General features: G+C 37.8%; 2 protein-coding genes across 5 annotated transcripts in view; both read left to right on the plus strand.

The window, feature by feature from the left end:
• LOC135460117 (long-chain fatty acid transport protein 6-like) overlaps window positions 1-17,015 on the plus strand; it is a 370,483-nt gene that overhangs the window by 75,171 nt on the left and 278,297 nt on the right. The window lies entirely within an intron of this gene.
• Window positions 1-17,015, plus strand: part of SLC24A2 (solute carrier family 24 member 2) — a 112,635-nt gene that overhangs the window by 52,303 nt on the left and 43,317 nt on the right. For all 4 annotated transcript variants that reach the window (XM_064736367.1, XM_064736369.1, XM_064736370.1 and 1 more), the window contains exons 3-4: window positions 3,463-3,501; window positions 4,483-4,591. In XM_064736367.1, the coding sequence (XP_064592437.1) occupies window positions 3,463-3,501; window positions 4,483-4,591 (148 nt within the window). The remainder of the gene's footprint in view (window positions 1-3,462; window positions 3,502-4,482; window positions 4,592-17,015) is intronic.

Consider the following 17,015-nt stretch of genomic DNA (forward strand, 5'->3'; position numbering starts at 1 on the left):
ATATCACTAAATGCCATTACTCTCAAAAAAGATTGACTGATTGATTGATTGATTGATTGATTTTTAACAGCTTTTCATTATTATATTTGGAAAATGTTTATCAAGCAGAAAAGAGATGTGAACGCACACTGCAGAAAGGGTGTTGAAATCCCATTACATTTTTACTTGCTTTTGTTTGACAGCATACTTTTCTCATATTAGGAGAAGAGAATGTGCAGTTCAGTTCACTGATTGTTTCTGGCTACCGAACCTTTAACATGGAAGCTTCCATTAGGGCAACAACTGCTGGAGCTGCAGACAGTCAGCTTTCTGATTCTGGCAGTGGACTACACACTCTAACAGATGATTCTAGTTACTAGCCATCTTTTGTTAACAGGGATGCTCTGTGTCAAATTCTTAGAGCTTTTTTAGATTCTGCTCCTCGTTTGACTGTTATGATGCCCTTTATGTCAAAGGAAAGCACTGGGATACTCACCAGGCACTTGGTGAGCCATCACCTCTTGCATTAATCACTCAGAACCCTGGTTTTCAATAACATATGTTCCCAAACAAGGCAAGGAAATTGTCAGGCTCAATCACTGATGAACCTAGTTCACTGAGGAAGAGAGACATATAAAAAGAGTTCCAGAAATCATTTCTCCATAGCAAGTAGACATTTTTAATGCATCCTTCCTGAAACAAAATGTTTTAAGACTTTTAGCTCATCTGAAACAAGCTGAATACATGATCGTTGATGGCGGCAGAAGGATGGACAAATTCTTATGTCCTGCCATAGGGAATGGGAGAACTAACAAATACTCCATTGAATTCTCTGAAAAAATTAGTGATCTGTTTAATGATTAATTGTTTTATAATTCTGATAAAAACAGGATAATTGATTGTGCCCCAAATATTTTGAATAAGAAAGTATGCTAGAAGACAATTTTTTCACTTTGCAGAATCATAATAAATTCATGGTTTTAAAGAAATTAAAGCACGCGGTTGCAAAAGATAATCTTTACTAGCAGAATCTTCAGAAATATTTGTAGTTTATAAGACATGGAACCTTCATCTCTTTCTGATCCTAAGGGAACTAACATGCAATAGTTGCCATGATTTAAGAACAAACCTATCTTTGCAGAAACAGTGTATTTTCTTTTAAATATTATTGTTGAATGTCCCACAAATGCAATATTTGCTCCCAGTGCAAAGAAACACCACCAACTGGACGAGTTTTCAAGTGTTGCCTCAAATTAAGGTGGCATAAAATGCCTGAATACTCAAAGTTTCTGTAAGCAAAAAATGGTACTTTAAGATGCTTTCCCATGCAATGTATGATACCAAAACTAAATAGCAAAGACCATGTTCAAAATTTGCTGTGAACAATAGTAAAATAGTTTAATTTTCCATTCTGGTTTGGACAAAATGCCATCCAGTACTGTGGACAGCAACACTGAATTTTTCACTGTCATAGTTTAAGACACTATTTAAAGGAGAGTTTTTAAATTGTTTCTCCAGGACAGAATCCAGGAAATATAAGTATTTAATATCACCAGAATGTCAAACAATTGTTACATTCCTGTTTTTGAAATCTTCCTGAATATTTCTGCTAGAATATAACTTGTCTGGCAAGTTAAACTCAGAAACAATTACATGGCTAATCAAGTGTGGAAAAAATAAATTAAAAAATCCATTTCATGGTGTATGCCCCAATTTGTATTGGCAAATAATTAAATTATTTCACACTTCTGTTTCCTTAATGCATATGGAAAATGTGTTTCATTGTTCTTTCTCTTTTTTATATAATTATCTTTTGCTAATTGAATTGTGTGGTGCAAATTATCAACTAGCTGTTTTTAAGCATTCATTTAGCTTCATCTCATTCTTTTTTCAAATAAATGAGAAATGTTTTGTTCAACATGAAATTTTGAAAAGTGATAGTCTTCAGACCTTTTTCAGATAGAAAGTACAATTTACTCAGTTTCATCAATTTTACATTCTCATGTCTTTCAGTATTAAAAATAAAAAATTGATTTCCTTTCTTCAGAAAATCAAAGTTTCAAATAATATATTTTTTGGACTTCTAATCAAGTTCCAGTTCTGCACATTCATCCATCTATCACAGACTTTACTTCTATAACTATAGCCACTGATCCTTAGGACTCAACTACCCTAAACTCCTTCTTTTTTGGAGACAATACAAGCTTTCCCCAGCTTGTCCTTTTTGCCTCCTTGCAAATTTTGCTGTGAGATGGATTTTTTTTTCCCATTTTTTTGAAGGTTCCTCAAAATACTCACATATAAATTGTGGATTTGCTCATTTTTGTGTGTTTGTATCTGAAACACATGAATATGTAAAATATATAACCATATATAAGTACACATTAGGCCAACATTTTCTGAGATGCATCTACTTTTAAAATAGCATTTTAGAACACAGATTTTGTGTTTTCTTTTCGTTTCGTTTTCATTCCTTTCAAAGTTCTTTTTGTGATAGTTTTCTTCAATAGAGCATAAACCCTTTTCCTATTATTTTCTTATACAAGGATAGATTTATTTTAGAGGTGAGAGGTGTTCCTTTATTAGAACAAAGATGTTTTTGTTGTCTGATTATCTTTTCTTTGAGTTAATAGTCAGAGCTGCAGCAGTACATTTTTGACAAGGAGTTTGGTTCTCATTATTCTTGTATTTATTATGGAACATAAAGGATTTGCTCTGTCATCAGTGTTTGTTCATGGCTGCTTCCCTTCCACTTAACCTTCAAAGTTAGTTAACTCCAAAGGCATGCCCAAAAAATCACTGTTGATGTGTGTCCAAAAATGGTGCTTCACTGAATGGGAGAGATTGTTCTGTGGAACAGTTGTGATGTAATTTGTTTTCTGTGTATTGCATAGCACTTAAGAGTCTTTGAGATGGAGAAAATAATTTAACACCCATTCAGAGTCTCATTTTCCTTCATGGCAGGGCTGTGTGTGCCATGCTGCTTGCCCTTAATCAGAGCTAAATGGTAATTTGTAGGGTGTTATTAAACTGAAACACATTTTTTCATTTCCTTGCCTAGTCTCTTCCTGCAAAATACAAAGGTTACTCATTTTTAGGCATTTTTTTGTGGAACAGCTGGTCAATCCTCAGTTTCTTGTTGCCCTTAGTCTTCTATCTTCACTCTCTCAAACTGGTTTCTGTACAGGGAGTTTGCCTCCCTGGGTAATTTGTATGAAGTGAACATAGTGATCTGCAGCCCAGCTGCTGTGCCAGGCCTGAAATGACAACAGTTCCTGTCCAAGAAACTGACAAGAGTAAAAGGCGCTTGCACATTGCAGTGTGAATTTACTCTGATTTACTTATCAGTGGGATGCCTTGAGTTGTTCAAAAATCTATCACAACAGAATTCATAGGATCAGATATATGTGATGTTCTATTGCCTTTCCATTCCCTACGTGCTCCATCTGACACTTCTTTTTGTTCTTTTTCCTATTCATGCAGTCACCTAATGCTGGAGACAAGGATGACCAAACGTTGACGGTAGGCAGCAATTCTACATCTGAGCATTTGTTTCTCAGGAGGGTGGTGAGACAAGCCTTACATTAGTTTGCTGTGCATCAACATTTTTCTAAATTGCTGGGATTTCTTTCTCCTCCTATACTGCTACAGAGTTGAAATAATTTATTTCCAAACATAAAGCAGTGAATTAATATTCTTTATTGTTTTCTATAATTTCTCACTTTGTATGTGTACGATGCCAAAGATTAATCCATGTATTTTTGCCAAATATTATTTTCTTCAGTGTTGGTTTTTTTCCTCTAATTGAAGTTTAGGGTCTTCCTAGTCAGTAGTCTGTTGGCTCTCACTATCCTTTTTATTGAAATAAACTGCCACAAAACAGTCTTATTCTGTATATATACAATAATTATTGTACTAGACAATTGCACGGGGAACAAAACCTCAGACTATGTTTTGTATTTCATTACAAGCATGCAAAAGATGCTTGTACATTAGATTCGTTGCTGGAGATGTCTGAACTGCCTTACCACACTTTCAGTCTCTTTTTGCCATGAGACCAGTGGATCCAGCCAAAATGAGGAGCATGTTTCTGACTGAGTGCCATTAAAAGGATACTACTGTCTGCTCTTTTTCTCCATAATTTTGATCATACACATATTTGCAATGTACTGAAGTAATAAAAATTATAGCTTACTTCAGGGATTTAAGCAAAAGGTTCTACAAAGAAAAAAATTGTTAGCTCTTCCTGATGCAAGTATGAGGTTTTCATTTGCTTAACACTTTATGAGTTTTCACAAAGAAAGATTCTTTTTGCCGTGTTTTTTTCCTGAGTCCTGAGAGACTAATGGCTCTGACAATCCATCCCCTCCAGAGAAATTATATCCCCTCCAGAGAAATGTTTCATCATACAGTGAGGTGTGAGATTAGTGTGTATTTTTTCGGACATCATTCCACACAGAAAACAAAAAGACCCTAAATTCTTCATCATATTTTTTACCCTAGACCAAGCCACGTCTCCAGCGGGGAGGAAGCTCCGCATCTCTCCACAACAGTCTAATGAGGAACAGCATCTTCCAGCTCATGATTCACACACTTGACCCACTGGCCGAAGGTATGCCTATTAATTTTTTAATTTTTTTTTAAATTTTGCTTTCCTGATGCAAAAGCAAACAAATGCTTTATTTTTCCTTTCTCTCCATGAAACTGTTTTTTGCATTTCTCTTGCTTTCATCAGTCTTTTCTGATGTCTGGATTTTCTGAAAGAGTTTCGCACTTTTATGGTGTGATTTACATACTCACACCAAGACTTTCAACTTAGGAAATGTGTTCATTACAGTAAAACTAAAACTGGTCACTTGATCAGTGCATAAATACTGATTCTCTTCTCTCTTGGCTTCAGAAGCAATGTAAAAGCTACAGAAACTGCATCGTCCTGTACTTTCATAAAGATTTTTTTTTTGTTTTCCTCCCTGATTTTGATTTTATTTAAAAGGAAAGTCACAATGATGGATAATTTGTCATGAGCACTGTAGGAAAGAATGAGAATCTGTTGATTTGACTTTGGGTTGTTTAATGCTGACTTTAATAAAAATGCAGCCAACATATCTCTGTGTTACATGTATGCAAATGATTTATTTGCTTTATCCAAGTGTGGTGTGATTTATTGTTTCTTTGAGAAATTAGCAAGAAGACCACTGCTTTAATCTGAGAAGCTGGCAGATATTGGCTTTGTAATTGTGGAGTGATCTGACTCTCAGATTCTAGTAGAAGAATCAAAAAATTCAAGGCCATATGTTATTTGATGTCTGTGTGTGTCGGATTTCTCTTGCTGCACTAATAGTTTTCTTGAGAAATAGTACTTGTGAAAGAATAGGGATGTTCTAAAGAGACCTAAAATATTACTGACAGACCTTTCAAACTTCAGTGACCAAAAACTATGTATAGCACTTCACATGAGCATACATAACAGATTGAAGGCTACAAGAAAGCTAGAATAGTTGACTGGAGCACAGTTTGAATCTAATGTCAATTGAGAATAAGATCATCTCTCAGGTACTTTTCAATTGCTCAAGCTTATTTCATTTGTTTCCTATACATAGCTTGTTCAGTGTTCAGACCTGTCCACTTTTGTGCTATAGTAAGCTTGTGCTGTGTAGTGTGATCCAGAGGCTTCTCCCTTCATGACAGTGAAGGACAAAAGGAGTTTGAAATTTTAAATTCATCCTGAGGGAGACAAGAACCCTACACTTCTGTCAAACAGGTATTACTTATAATTAAGTTTGTCAAATAACTCAATTTTGGTTTTCATATGTCAGTAAAACTATTGATACAATTCAAACAATGGATTGATTGTTGATTGATAGAGATGTTTGCAATGCATAAATCTTACTTAAATTAATCCAGTAACATTTTCTTCAGGGTTTTTTCTCATGTAGTACTTCACTACTTACAGATTTTTTCCTTTCCAAAGTCTTTCATTTGTCCTGGAAATAATACTCTTTAAAAAAACTGGGAATAGAAATGTATTCCTGCCTTCAAGTAAGGGCATTTCATTATCTGGATATTTCATTAAAACTAACACACTAAATTTACAAAGGGGCAAAACAATCTACTTGCCTTTACAGTAAACTCTGTATTTGAATGCAAAACAAACTTCCTTGAAGAAAGGATCAAAAAGCTGCTGGGAAATAGCCTGTATATGTGCAGATATTTAAGTTGGTGTAGATAAAGAAGCCAGTATTTCAAGCTTTTGCTGACTTTACAGAATTCAAATTTTAGTTCATGAGAGCATGAAAGTGCAATTCATTCAATTGCATGTGGAACACTGGTTTTAGCTTTTTATAAACAGACTTACGACTCTAGGAAAAATTTGAGAAAAATGAATCCATGTTTCTGTCACACATTATTAACCTTTTCTGAGGCACCACCTCATTTGTACACAGACTCAGTTTTCGAGATCTTTTGCACAGCAGGCAGTTTGGAGGGCAAACATGAGGAGTACTGGATGTCTCCACTGAACACACTAATGTTGTTTTCTGAGATTTTAAGCTTTTGAGTGTCTGTATTAATTATTCTGTATTCAGCTTATTCTGCAAACTTCCATTAAGGAAAAATTTCATTTTATGTAAATAATGTGTCAGGTTTAGGCAGGTAATGCTAGTTAATACATTTGGATGTTGTTGTATTTTAATCTTACATTCACTTAAAAACTAGGTGTGAAAATGCATGTGGGTACCTACTGTATACAATATTAATTATCTACTTGAATCTGTATGATTTTTACCGACCAAATTTCTCCTTATCTTTTTGTGTTTTAATCTTTGTATAAGACATTGAAGAACCAAACTGGTGCATCATCTTTATTTTAAGAGTCTTTTACCATGCCACCTAAGTAATTTTTTAACCTGATAGCATTTCATTATTACAAATTGAAAGAAATAATATTTATTAAGTGTCTGAGAAATCATTCCTTTGCTCTGTAAACCCATTAGCTGGGGAGATGTAGCAATGTAAATGAGTACCTGGTGCCTTCTCTGGCCCATGTGACTCTCTCTAATTTACATGTCCTTTCCTCTAGAAAAAAAACTCAACAGTTTGGAGTTTTGCATAAACAAAGAAAATTAGCTCTGCTACACTTAGGTAATGGATGATGATGGACCTGCTGCATAACCTATGGGGCTAAAGGGTTTCTTCCAAATCATTTGATGCAAGTACGGATCAGACTCAAAGGAAAAGCAGAAAGATGTTATAAAAATTTTTCATTCTTGCTTTAGTCAGCCTAAATTTCCTCAGTATTTCTGCCAGATGATGACTTAGATCAATAGGTCAAAAACATTGCATCCTTTGCTGAATGTGTAGGATTTGCAGAAAAACAGTTTATGAGAGCATTAAAAAGTGCCACTCTGAAATAAAAAAATAAGTTTGAAAGGTGTCTATCAAAGCTACCACATACACAGGGACCCTGGCAGGACCTGCACTTGGGCATACTCCTGACATCTTCCTCCTTCTTGTCTCATTCTCTTTTTCTGCATTTCTCTAGCAATTACTTCTTGGCCCTTTTCATACTGGATCTCACTGGCCTGCACCCTCCTCCTTTGAGCCTTCTCCCATGGGATGGCTTCTTCAGCCCCTGCTGGCTGCTGGCTCGTTTGCCAGATCTCTTCCTGACAGCCACCCGCCACACTGCGGCTGTCACAGCCCCCTGAACTGTCTGTGCAGCACCTGGAAAAGTGTGGCTAGTCCGGGGGCTCTGTGCTTGGTTCTTGAGGGCTTCTAGATCAAATATTGCCTCCAGAAGTTACATTTCTAACTTTTGCACTGCTGCTGAGAGATACAGCTTTTCTTTCTGTTTAAGTCGGTAATACAATTCATTGTTACATTCCCTTGAACAACTGCAAGGGAAATGGGGGCATCAGAAGGCACACTGCACTGTCACTTGGAGTTATGTGGATTTTGCAAGGGTGACAGAGAAGAAGTCCATCTACATCCTCGTGGTAGCAAAAGCTGTATAGAGTGTATAAACAGGCCATGTGACTGTTAAAGATCAGCTTGACCTACACACCATTATTACTGCATTAACATTCAGTGTATTTATAGAAAACCAACTCATCAAATTTACTTCTGAATAATTCATTTGTGAAGTCAGAACCAACCTCTAATGCAATTGAAAGCATATTAAAAATGCACTTGATTGCAAGTAGGATAACATGAAATGAGAGAATAAGATTTACTATCCAAACATGTCGATAAACAGAGCAGTCCCTATATACTATTGCACACTTATGAACCTATCCTTCCTTTTCCCTTTTCACATAATAAATGTGGCTTTATATGGCTTGTGGCTGTCTTGCAAAAGCCAACTTGCAAACTCTCCAGAATCAGCAGGCTTGCAAGGTGTTCAGCCCACCTCTGACAGATGAGTAATATCTGAGATCAGTGGGAGCTGCTGGATATTTGGCTCTTTATAATCAGGCAGGTGTGCAGTCATGCTGTGGATTTAACAGTCTAGACAAGGAAGGCTTCTCCCCTTCAAAATCTTGGTCTCAGCATAAAGCTTATAAGAAGATAAGAGTTCGGCCACTCTAGCAGGTGAATGTGTAGGATGTTTGTTAATGAGATGTGAACTTTACATTACAGCTGAGACATCATCATTCATTAAAAATATAAATATCTGTATGACATTAGGTATTTGTTTGCTTTTATCTTATTACAGAAATAATGACCTTGATAGACATCATTTCCTGAGGATTAAGATTAATGACTGCCTGTGTTTCTGGCTATCATCAACTCTCAGCCAGTCATTAATCCCCAGGAAATCCTATGCCATATTTGCTTCTGCTTAAGTGCTAGTCTTGCAATCCAGCTGGTCTGTTCATAACAACATTACCCGTATGAATAAGGATGGCATCATCTGACCTGCTGTGTTGGCCAGGCCCCAGTCCAAAGTCCAAGCAACCTGAACATAAATCATGACAATCATTGATCATTTGTAGCTGTTTTCTTCTGGGTCCTGTACCTCAGATACCTTTGTCCTAGTTTTGAAAGGGATATTCCTGGGTTGTGAAAGTGTAGATTTTGCAAAGATCTCTTTACATTTTTTAATAGAAGATAGCTGTTGTTTTGCAGGGGGAGCAGGGCAAGAATAAGATGGTAGGTATTTTTTATGAAAGTGTGCTGTGAATAGTAATCCTACCTTCTCCCTGTCAGCTGCAGGTTGCTGTAAAGATGATTCCTTCAGAAGTGTGGAGGGAGCATTTTCTCTCTGGAGGCTTCTGCAGGTACTCTGTTGAACAGGGAAGATTCCAGGACTGCAGTGAAGATTTAGAGCACCAGTGCAATCTAAGACTTCATTGTTTTTCTTGCACAGCTTTATCAAGATGCAGGAAGAATGAGATTTTTTCATTATCATAGCAGCCCTTTTCTGCCTGCTGATAAGGTGCTACAGGCCTGCAAAACATCTCCCACAAGTGAGGATTTAGCTAGTTGCTGACTTTCTTGCTCTGTGTGACAAGGCTATAACTCATATGCAAATGACATCCTCTGCATGAAAATGGGTGTGATATAAATCACTGTCATGGCTTAGTCCCCAGTGAGAAGCAGGTATCTTTGGCAATTTTCTCCTATTCCCATCTCAAGTCCTATTTCCAAAATGGAAAACTACAGGATGTACTTCTGCAGAAAATGAATTGTTTATCTTATAATCTGTACTTTTTTTTTTTTTTTAAGATATAAATATGGTTCATGTTATTGGTAAGAGAAGTAACCTTCTGTTACATAAAGCTGAGCTTACAATTCTGTCACTTCCTTCACAGAGAAAAGTACAGTACTGTCGCTGTTCTGACAAAAAAAAAAGAGAAAACCTGCATTCATACTTCTCAGGAAAATAAAAAAGAGTACTCAAAGTTTTTGACATAGTAGTGAATTATTCATAATGGTTTGGTAGGTGCTGTTCTGTTCCTACATATTGGTGTTAAGAATTTTCCAGCTTTTCCATTCACTGTGAGCTGTTCTGCTTCATTTGCTCCTGCTGCTTGGGTACTTTTCTTAGATGTCATGAAAACTGTCAGCTCACCCAAAAGACATCTGGCAGAGGTTGGGTAGCCTTTGCCTGGACTGTTACTCAGCAGCCTCCCAACTTTTGTCTCATTTTGTAAAAAACTCATCTTTTTACTCAGCCCGTGGCCTAGGTGAGGTGCACCATCATGTCTGTGCTCACTGCCGTTGTTGCTGTTGTTTGCTTGAAGCTGTTTATTTGCTGTATCTTCAGGGAAGTAAGGTCAGGCAGCTCAGTTTACACCAGCTCAGGGGTAATGGTCAGCTCCTGCATGGCTGAAGTAGCCTGAGCACTTCCACTTTCCTCATCTCCAGAACATGGGTCTCAAAAATCTTTTTCAACCTTAACCATTCTTTGATTCTGTTATGCAGCAGCACTTGAGTGCACTTCACAGAAGAGCAGAATCAGAGAATGATAGAATGAACTAGGTTGGAAAAGACCTTTGAGATCATAGAGTCCAACCTACCACGTAAAGCCTCCTCATCAACTGAGCCACGGCACTGAGTGCCACATCCAGCCTTTTTTAAACATGTGCAGGGATGGTGACTCCACCATCATCTCCCTGGGCATACTATTCCAGTGCCCAATCATGCTTTCAGTGGAGAAATTTTTCCTCACATCTAACCTAAACTTCCCTTGGCATAGCTTAAGACTGTGACCTCTCATTCTGTCAGTGGTTGCCTGGGAGAAGAGACCAACCCCACCTGGCTACAGCCACCTTTCAGGAGATTGTAGAGAGTGAAAAGGTCACCTCTGAGTCTCCTTTTCTGCAGGCTGAGCTCCCTCAGCTGTTCCTCACAGGGTTTGTGTTCCCAGCCCCTCTCCAGCCTCGCTGCCTCCTCTGGATGCGCTCAAGCGTCTCAAGGTCCTTCCCAAACTGAGGGCCCAGAACAGGACACAGCACTCGAGGTGTGGCCTCACCACTTCCTGGCACCATGCCAGAGAAGAAAGAAATACATCTTCAGAATTATATAGGCACAAATGTATTTTATTTAACATGAAGAAATATGCAAATCTAGACAAAATTTATAGAAGTAATATTGTATGTTATTAACTATCTCTGCTTTAAATAATTAATAAATCTTGAGCATCCTTTAGGCATACCCATGGGCCAGCAAAGAACCTGAGCATCCTTCTTCTTGCACCTTTGTTCTTACTCTGCTTGTCCTTGGCTCTTCTTCTGTCCCATGAAGGAAAAACAGTCCTCTGAGCACAGTGCTCAGACCATTCTAGCTCTCCTGCCAGCTGCAGACTGAAATGTTTGCAAGGGATTTCTGCCAGAGAAGGTGGGGCTCCCTGCCAGCCTTGGATACATATTAGCAGCTGTTAATCAGAATACAGTGTTTTCTCTTTAATTCCTTCCCATGGTATTCAGTCTGATATGATGGTGAGAAACCAATGAAAAAGACAATTAGGCTAACCTTCAAAGTGTAGTGTCATGTCAGGCAGATACTCATACTCTTTTTATGTGTCTAACTTTCACAAAAGTGAGGTAGTTTTTTCCCATTAAGGTTGAAAGGGACTTTTTGCATTACAGAATCCAGCTAGTCCAATCCCCTGCTCAAGCAGGATCAGCTTCAGCAGGTTGAATATGACAGTTTCGAGTCATGATTTGAAATGTTCATAAATGTTGATAAATGGAGACTCCACAGTCTTTTTGGGAGACGCATTTGAAAATTCCATCCAGACACATATTAGGATGATGAACAGTGTTTGCTCATCATCCTAATATGTGTCTGGATGGAATTTTCTGGTTTTTAGTTCATCTCCATTGACTCTTCCCCTGTCAATGGGGACTTCTGAGGGAAGTGTTGTTTCCTTTGTTCTTTCTGTCTCATCAGGTGCTTATGGGGATAAGAGCTCCCTGAACCTTCTTTCCTTCAGGCTGAACAGTCTCAGCCTCTCCTCTGATGAGAAGCATTCCAGTCCCCTCATAATCTTTGTGGCCCAGTGCTGAACTGGTTCTGGTATGTCTATGACTGCCCTGTACTGGTGAGCCTGGGACTAGTCCCAGCACCCACCTACGTCTCATGAGCACTGGTGTAAACAAAATTCCACCTCCTTGACCTGTGGCAGTGCTCTCCCTGGTGGAGCACCCTATGGGTGCTGCTGGTCACCATTGCTGCAGTGGCACTTTTCATGCTTTCGGTGGCATGGCTCTCCACACAGTCATTTGCAAGAAGAAAGCTTTTTCCTGGGAAAGTTTTCAGACATCTAAATGAGATACGTGAAGCAGCGAGGCACATCATTCTCCAGCAAGGTCTTCTTTCACCTTTCGCTGCATTTCAGCTATGGTAGAGACCACCAAAATTGTGCTCCTAACTTAGATACCTGTGCTTCCACGATAATGTAGATGAGATGAGTATTTTAAAAGTATCTCCAACATCAAACACCCCGTAATGCCAGAGTCAGCAACAACATAGGTAGAGTAGAAACCCACATGGGCTACATGCAGCTAAGGGCACGTCTCCTTAAATAGGCAGAGACAGTATTTTAAATAGCCTAGTTCGTATCTGTCAGAAAGAGAGAGACAGAGAGAAATTAGATAGCTGTTTCCTCCAGTATTACTTAGGACTTCAAAGCCAAGAATGGATAGCACTTGTATTTACAAACTTCTTTGTAACACACAGAAGATATAAATGTCACTGTAACAGCTGTGGAACCTGAGCTGTCTATAAAAATGTGTACTTTTGGCATAGAGAAAAGTGATGTCTTGGGCTAGTGAAGAGAATTTTATTATGAGGTTTTGGTTCCACTGACTTTTTTTATGTAAATCATGAATATATAGTGACGATCAAAGAAGTAGATATTCAAAGTCTAAATTATTTTACTGAGTGGATCTATTTAGCTTACATACAGGAACCATTTCATTCTTGTCATACTTTGGGCATGTAGGTCTTGCTTTTTCTAGGTAGCAGAGGTTGCACTTCCATGACCATAGGGTGAGTGGGCTTGCAACTTTTATCCTACCCACAGATATTAAAAACTCACTGTGTTTTGGTTATACATAACTTTGTGAGCAATGAAAGCCTTGCAGATTTCTCTCAGAAAGGGCAGTTCAGTGGGAAAATTCAGCTCTTTGTTAATGCTCTCCAACTCTGTAGCAGTGTCAGATCTGCTTATCTGCAGGGGTTCCCAAGACTCAGAGAGAAGGCACAACTCATTGTTGTGTTAGTTTCATTGAGAAGATTTCTACTTACATAAAATTGAAGCATAGGTCTCCCTTTAAAATCTGTATTGATCTCTGTAGGTGGAAAAAGTTAAATAATGAACATTTTCTGATGCCTTTTTAATTTAGTTTTGAATCTGAAATGTAGTCCTTGTGTTGGTTTTGTTGTCAGTTTTCACAATTTACTTCTGCTCGCCCTGTTTTGTTGTTTTAACTTCAATATACTCAAGCTGTACACTGCAGGCAGAATTCTTGTTTCTCTTCTTCAAAATTTTTTCCAGTGTTGCCCTGTTCTTCAGACAGTGTATTCTTGGGATTTCCTACAGAGAATGCAAGGAAGACATATAGAATACAAGCATGACCCCAGCGCCGGGTACAGTTGTCCTGACTATGTTGCCATGCTTAATGGCTTTAGCTTCATTTTAAGTTTCTTCTTAACTCCGTATTTCTTTGTTAAAAATATGAACAACAGAGAACGTAAGCAATGTATAAACCTGTACAGGTCAGGGAATAGTAGTGTCTGTGAGGGGCTTTCCATTGAAGCTGAAAAGTGGGAGATTTCCTTTAGTACAGCTTGTACATGACAGATGACTTCATCATGCACAAGTTGGTTGGATTTTGTGACTAGCTAGTGGAAGGAAGGCATGCTGTCTGCTGCTGTTCTCCTTGGATATGCTGGAAAGCAAAACAGCTGAAATTTGTTCAGTTGGAGTTGTAGATTTCCAGACCCTACAGTGTCTGGCCCAACAGACACTCAAGGAAATCCTGATCCCGCTAGAATCAGTTGTTGCACTCCCAATATCGTCAGCAGAAGGAGGTTTTCACTTCTACACCTTGAAGTTCCCATTTTCATGAATATTTAAAGATAAATACCATCTTCAAAGTCAGCAGGAATTGTGTTTGGTCCTGGCAAAGTGAATTCTGGTATACTGGTTGTCTTTTGCTGTTGCTGCATTGTAGAGAATGTTTGACGCTTGTCTTCAACAGCTGATGGCAGATGGAAAAAGGTATCTTATGACGGAAGAAGAAACAAAGCTCTCAGCAACAAGCAATTTCATGCTTTTCTTTAATTTAAGCGAAATTAAAACACCTAAAAATATCAAAATCAGGGTCTGACATGCAAGAGTAATTTAATTTGCTTTCTGCTCTGTTGCATATGTCATTGACCATCCCCTTAAAAACATTTACTCTTCAGCCCATATCAATTAAAACCCCAACAAACTTCCATTTGTCACCACAAGGAGATTTGTTAGGTGGTATGGACTGAAAACAGTGGATTTTCACTTTTCATTTTAAATGTTGCACTAAGAGCAAAATAATAGCAACTTCTGGATGTTGCCACTATCTTAAGCTGCCCAGAACTCTGCTGATATGATTGTAAATTCATTTAGTTATATTTCTATTCACACTCCAGCTTGATAAAATTACAATAAACCAATTATATAAAAGCAAACAACTCTAATAAAATTATTTTTAGGGGAAAACCACCTAAAATAAAACAAAAACAAAAACAGGGCAAGGACACATGAGGAGAGAGAACAGGAATAGCAGGCTTGCAATTTAAAGGGATGAAAGGTGACCACATGTTACTAGATGTGGTCACCTTTCATGATGCACAAAGTAGTAAATTATTTAGTTACTCTCAATGTACTGCCAATAGCCAAGTACCTGAAAGACTTTATTTAAATATTTTCTGAATTTGTTTAGGAACTTTAATAAAGCAGTACTAGTAGTAGTATAAGCAAAAAAATATGTAATTCTGAAATTCAATGCAATTTTTAACTTTATTACTTCTATCCAAAAGGGATCTTTTTGTATTTTCCACTGAAATAGCTCAATGGAAAGCCTCCATTTTTGAAAAACTGGCAGCTGGAAGGTCCACAAGTGAAAATATAGGGTACAGCATCTGATTTTCCAGATGTAGTAGGAGAATAAATATTTTACTTTTTAAAAGAATTTTTGTTTTGTTTGCATTCTGCAATGATACTACATACAAACTCTCACAGCAGTCCCAATCTATCCCAGATGGGATATAATTACTCAGTAAGAAAGCTAAGAGGTTTAGGAAGTTTGTAAATGATAGGAGTCAGAATAAGATTAGATTCATTGAAAAAAATTATTTCCAATAATTGTTTCTATTTAAAATTCACTATTCCTGCTAGCCTTCAGTTGGGATTTTTTGTATATTTTTCTTCTAATAGTGTAAGTAAAAAGGCATTTTCTTTTGTTTAAGATATCTTAGAGGTTAGGACTCTAGTTTTAAAACTGTAACATTTAACAGTTTTAATGTTCACCTAATCTTTCACAAGTTCTTACCATCAAGAGATCTTTGTTCCTAATGTAACATCACTGCTGAAACCAAATCCAACTTTGATTCCTGTTTAGTTTGGATAGTCACTGCAATTTATCTAGAAAAGTTTTAAAGTGGCTTTCTTTTTCTGTTTTTGGCTGAGACTGATCATCTAATTAAATTTTCTCAAAACTTTGACGTCTAGCAGAAAAAACAGTAAAGACATCCTTGTGTTCCTTGATGTTATCATATGAATTCCTCTAATTCCTTTGACCAAATTTTTTGCCTTCTTTTTTAAAAATGCAGATTAAAGAAGCCTTGACACCTTCGTACTGTAGAAGTCAAACAAAATGAGTATCTAGTAAATACAACCATGTAATTGTGCTAAAACTTATTGGGTTGCCATCAGTAATTTCTCTTTACCAGTTTTGTTTTAGATAACAGATATATCAACTTTGAAGCTTTTAATGAACTTGGAGGAGTGTGACATGAATTCTCATACAAATATATTTTTTATGGAAGGTGAAATTCTCATGCTTTTTGAAGAAATCCACAATTAGTTTCTTTCAGTCTAACTTTACATGAAGGGATACATTTCTCACAAAAGTCAGAATCTGACTTTTCCATGAAGAGATACATAACTTCAGTAATGGCTTATAAGGAGTTCTAGAAACAGGCTAATTTCTGGCCTTACTTGGGTCAACAGCAGTTTGTAGCCAAGATTTTAGTTGCAGGAGAGTGGAGAGAAATACTGATTCTGCTTTTCTTCTATGGCAGCCTGGGGCTGTATACTTTAAAGACAGAAGTTAGTATTTCATCACAGACAGTATGTACTATACTTAGTGAGAGTAAAATAAGCTGAGTTATTAGCTATCTTATTTAATAGAATCATAAAATAGTTTGGTTGCAATGGATGTTTAAAGATCATCTAGTACCATCTCTCTGCAACAAGCAGGGATATGTCCAACCAGTCAAGTTGCTCAGAGCCTTGTACACCTTGACTTTGAATATATCCAGGTATGGGGAATTTACCTCATCTCTCTGAACAACCTGGGCCATTGTTTCAACATCCTCCATATAAAAATTACCTTCCTTATGTCTAGTGTGAATCTACTTTCTTTCTACCGCAGCAACTCCTACTAAAAAGTTTGTCCCAGTTTTTTTTTGCAGTTCCCATTGAAGTGACAGGCTGCTCTATGGTCTTCTCAGAGCCTTTTCTTCTGTATGCTGAACAACCCAAATGTTCTGTCTTCATAGGAGAGGTTCTCCATCCCTCTATCATATTGGTGGCCCTTCTGTGGATTCACTACAACTGGTCAATGTCCTTCCTGTGCTGGGAGCCCAGAGCTGGTGCAGCCCTGCAGGTGGGCTCTCAGCAGAGCAGAGCAGAGGGGCAGAATCCCCTCCCTCCCCTGCTGCCCACGCTGCTCTGGATGCAGCCCAGGACACGTTTGGCTCTCTGGGCTGGGAGTGCCCATGGCTGGGTCATGTCCAGCCTCTCAGCCACCAGCACTCCCAAATCC

Source organism: Zonotrichia leucophrys, chromosome Z (assembly GCF_028769735.1).
Source record: "Zonotrichia leucophrys gambelii isolate GWCS_2022_RI chromosome Z, RI_Zleu_2.0, whole genome shotgun sequence".
Classification (NCBI taxonomy): domain Eukaryota; kingdom Metazoa; phylum Chordata; class Aves; order Passeriformes; family Passerellidae; genus Zonotrichia; species Zonotrichia leucophrys.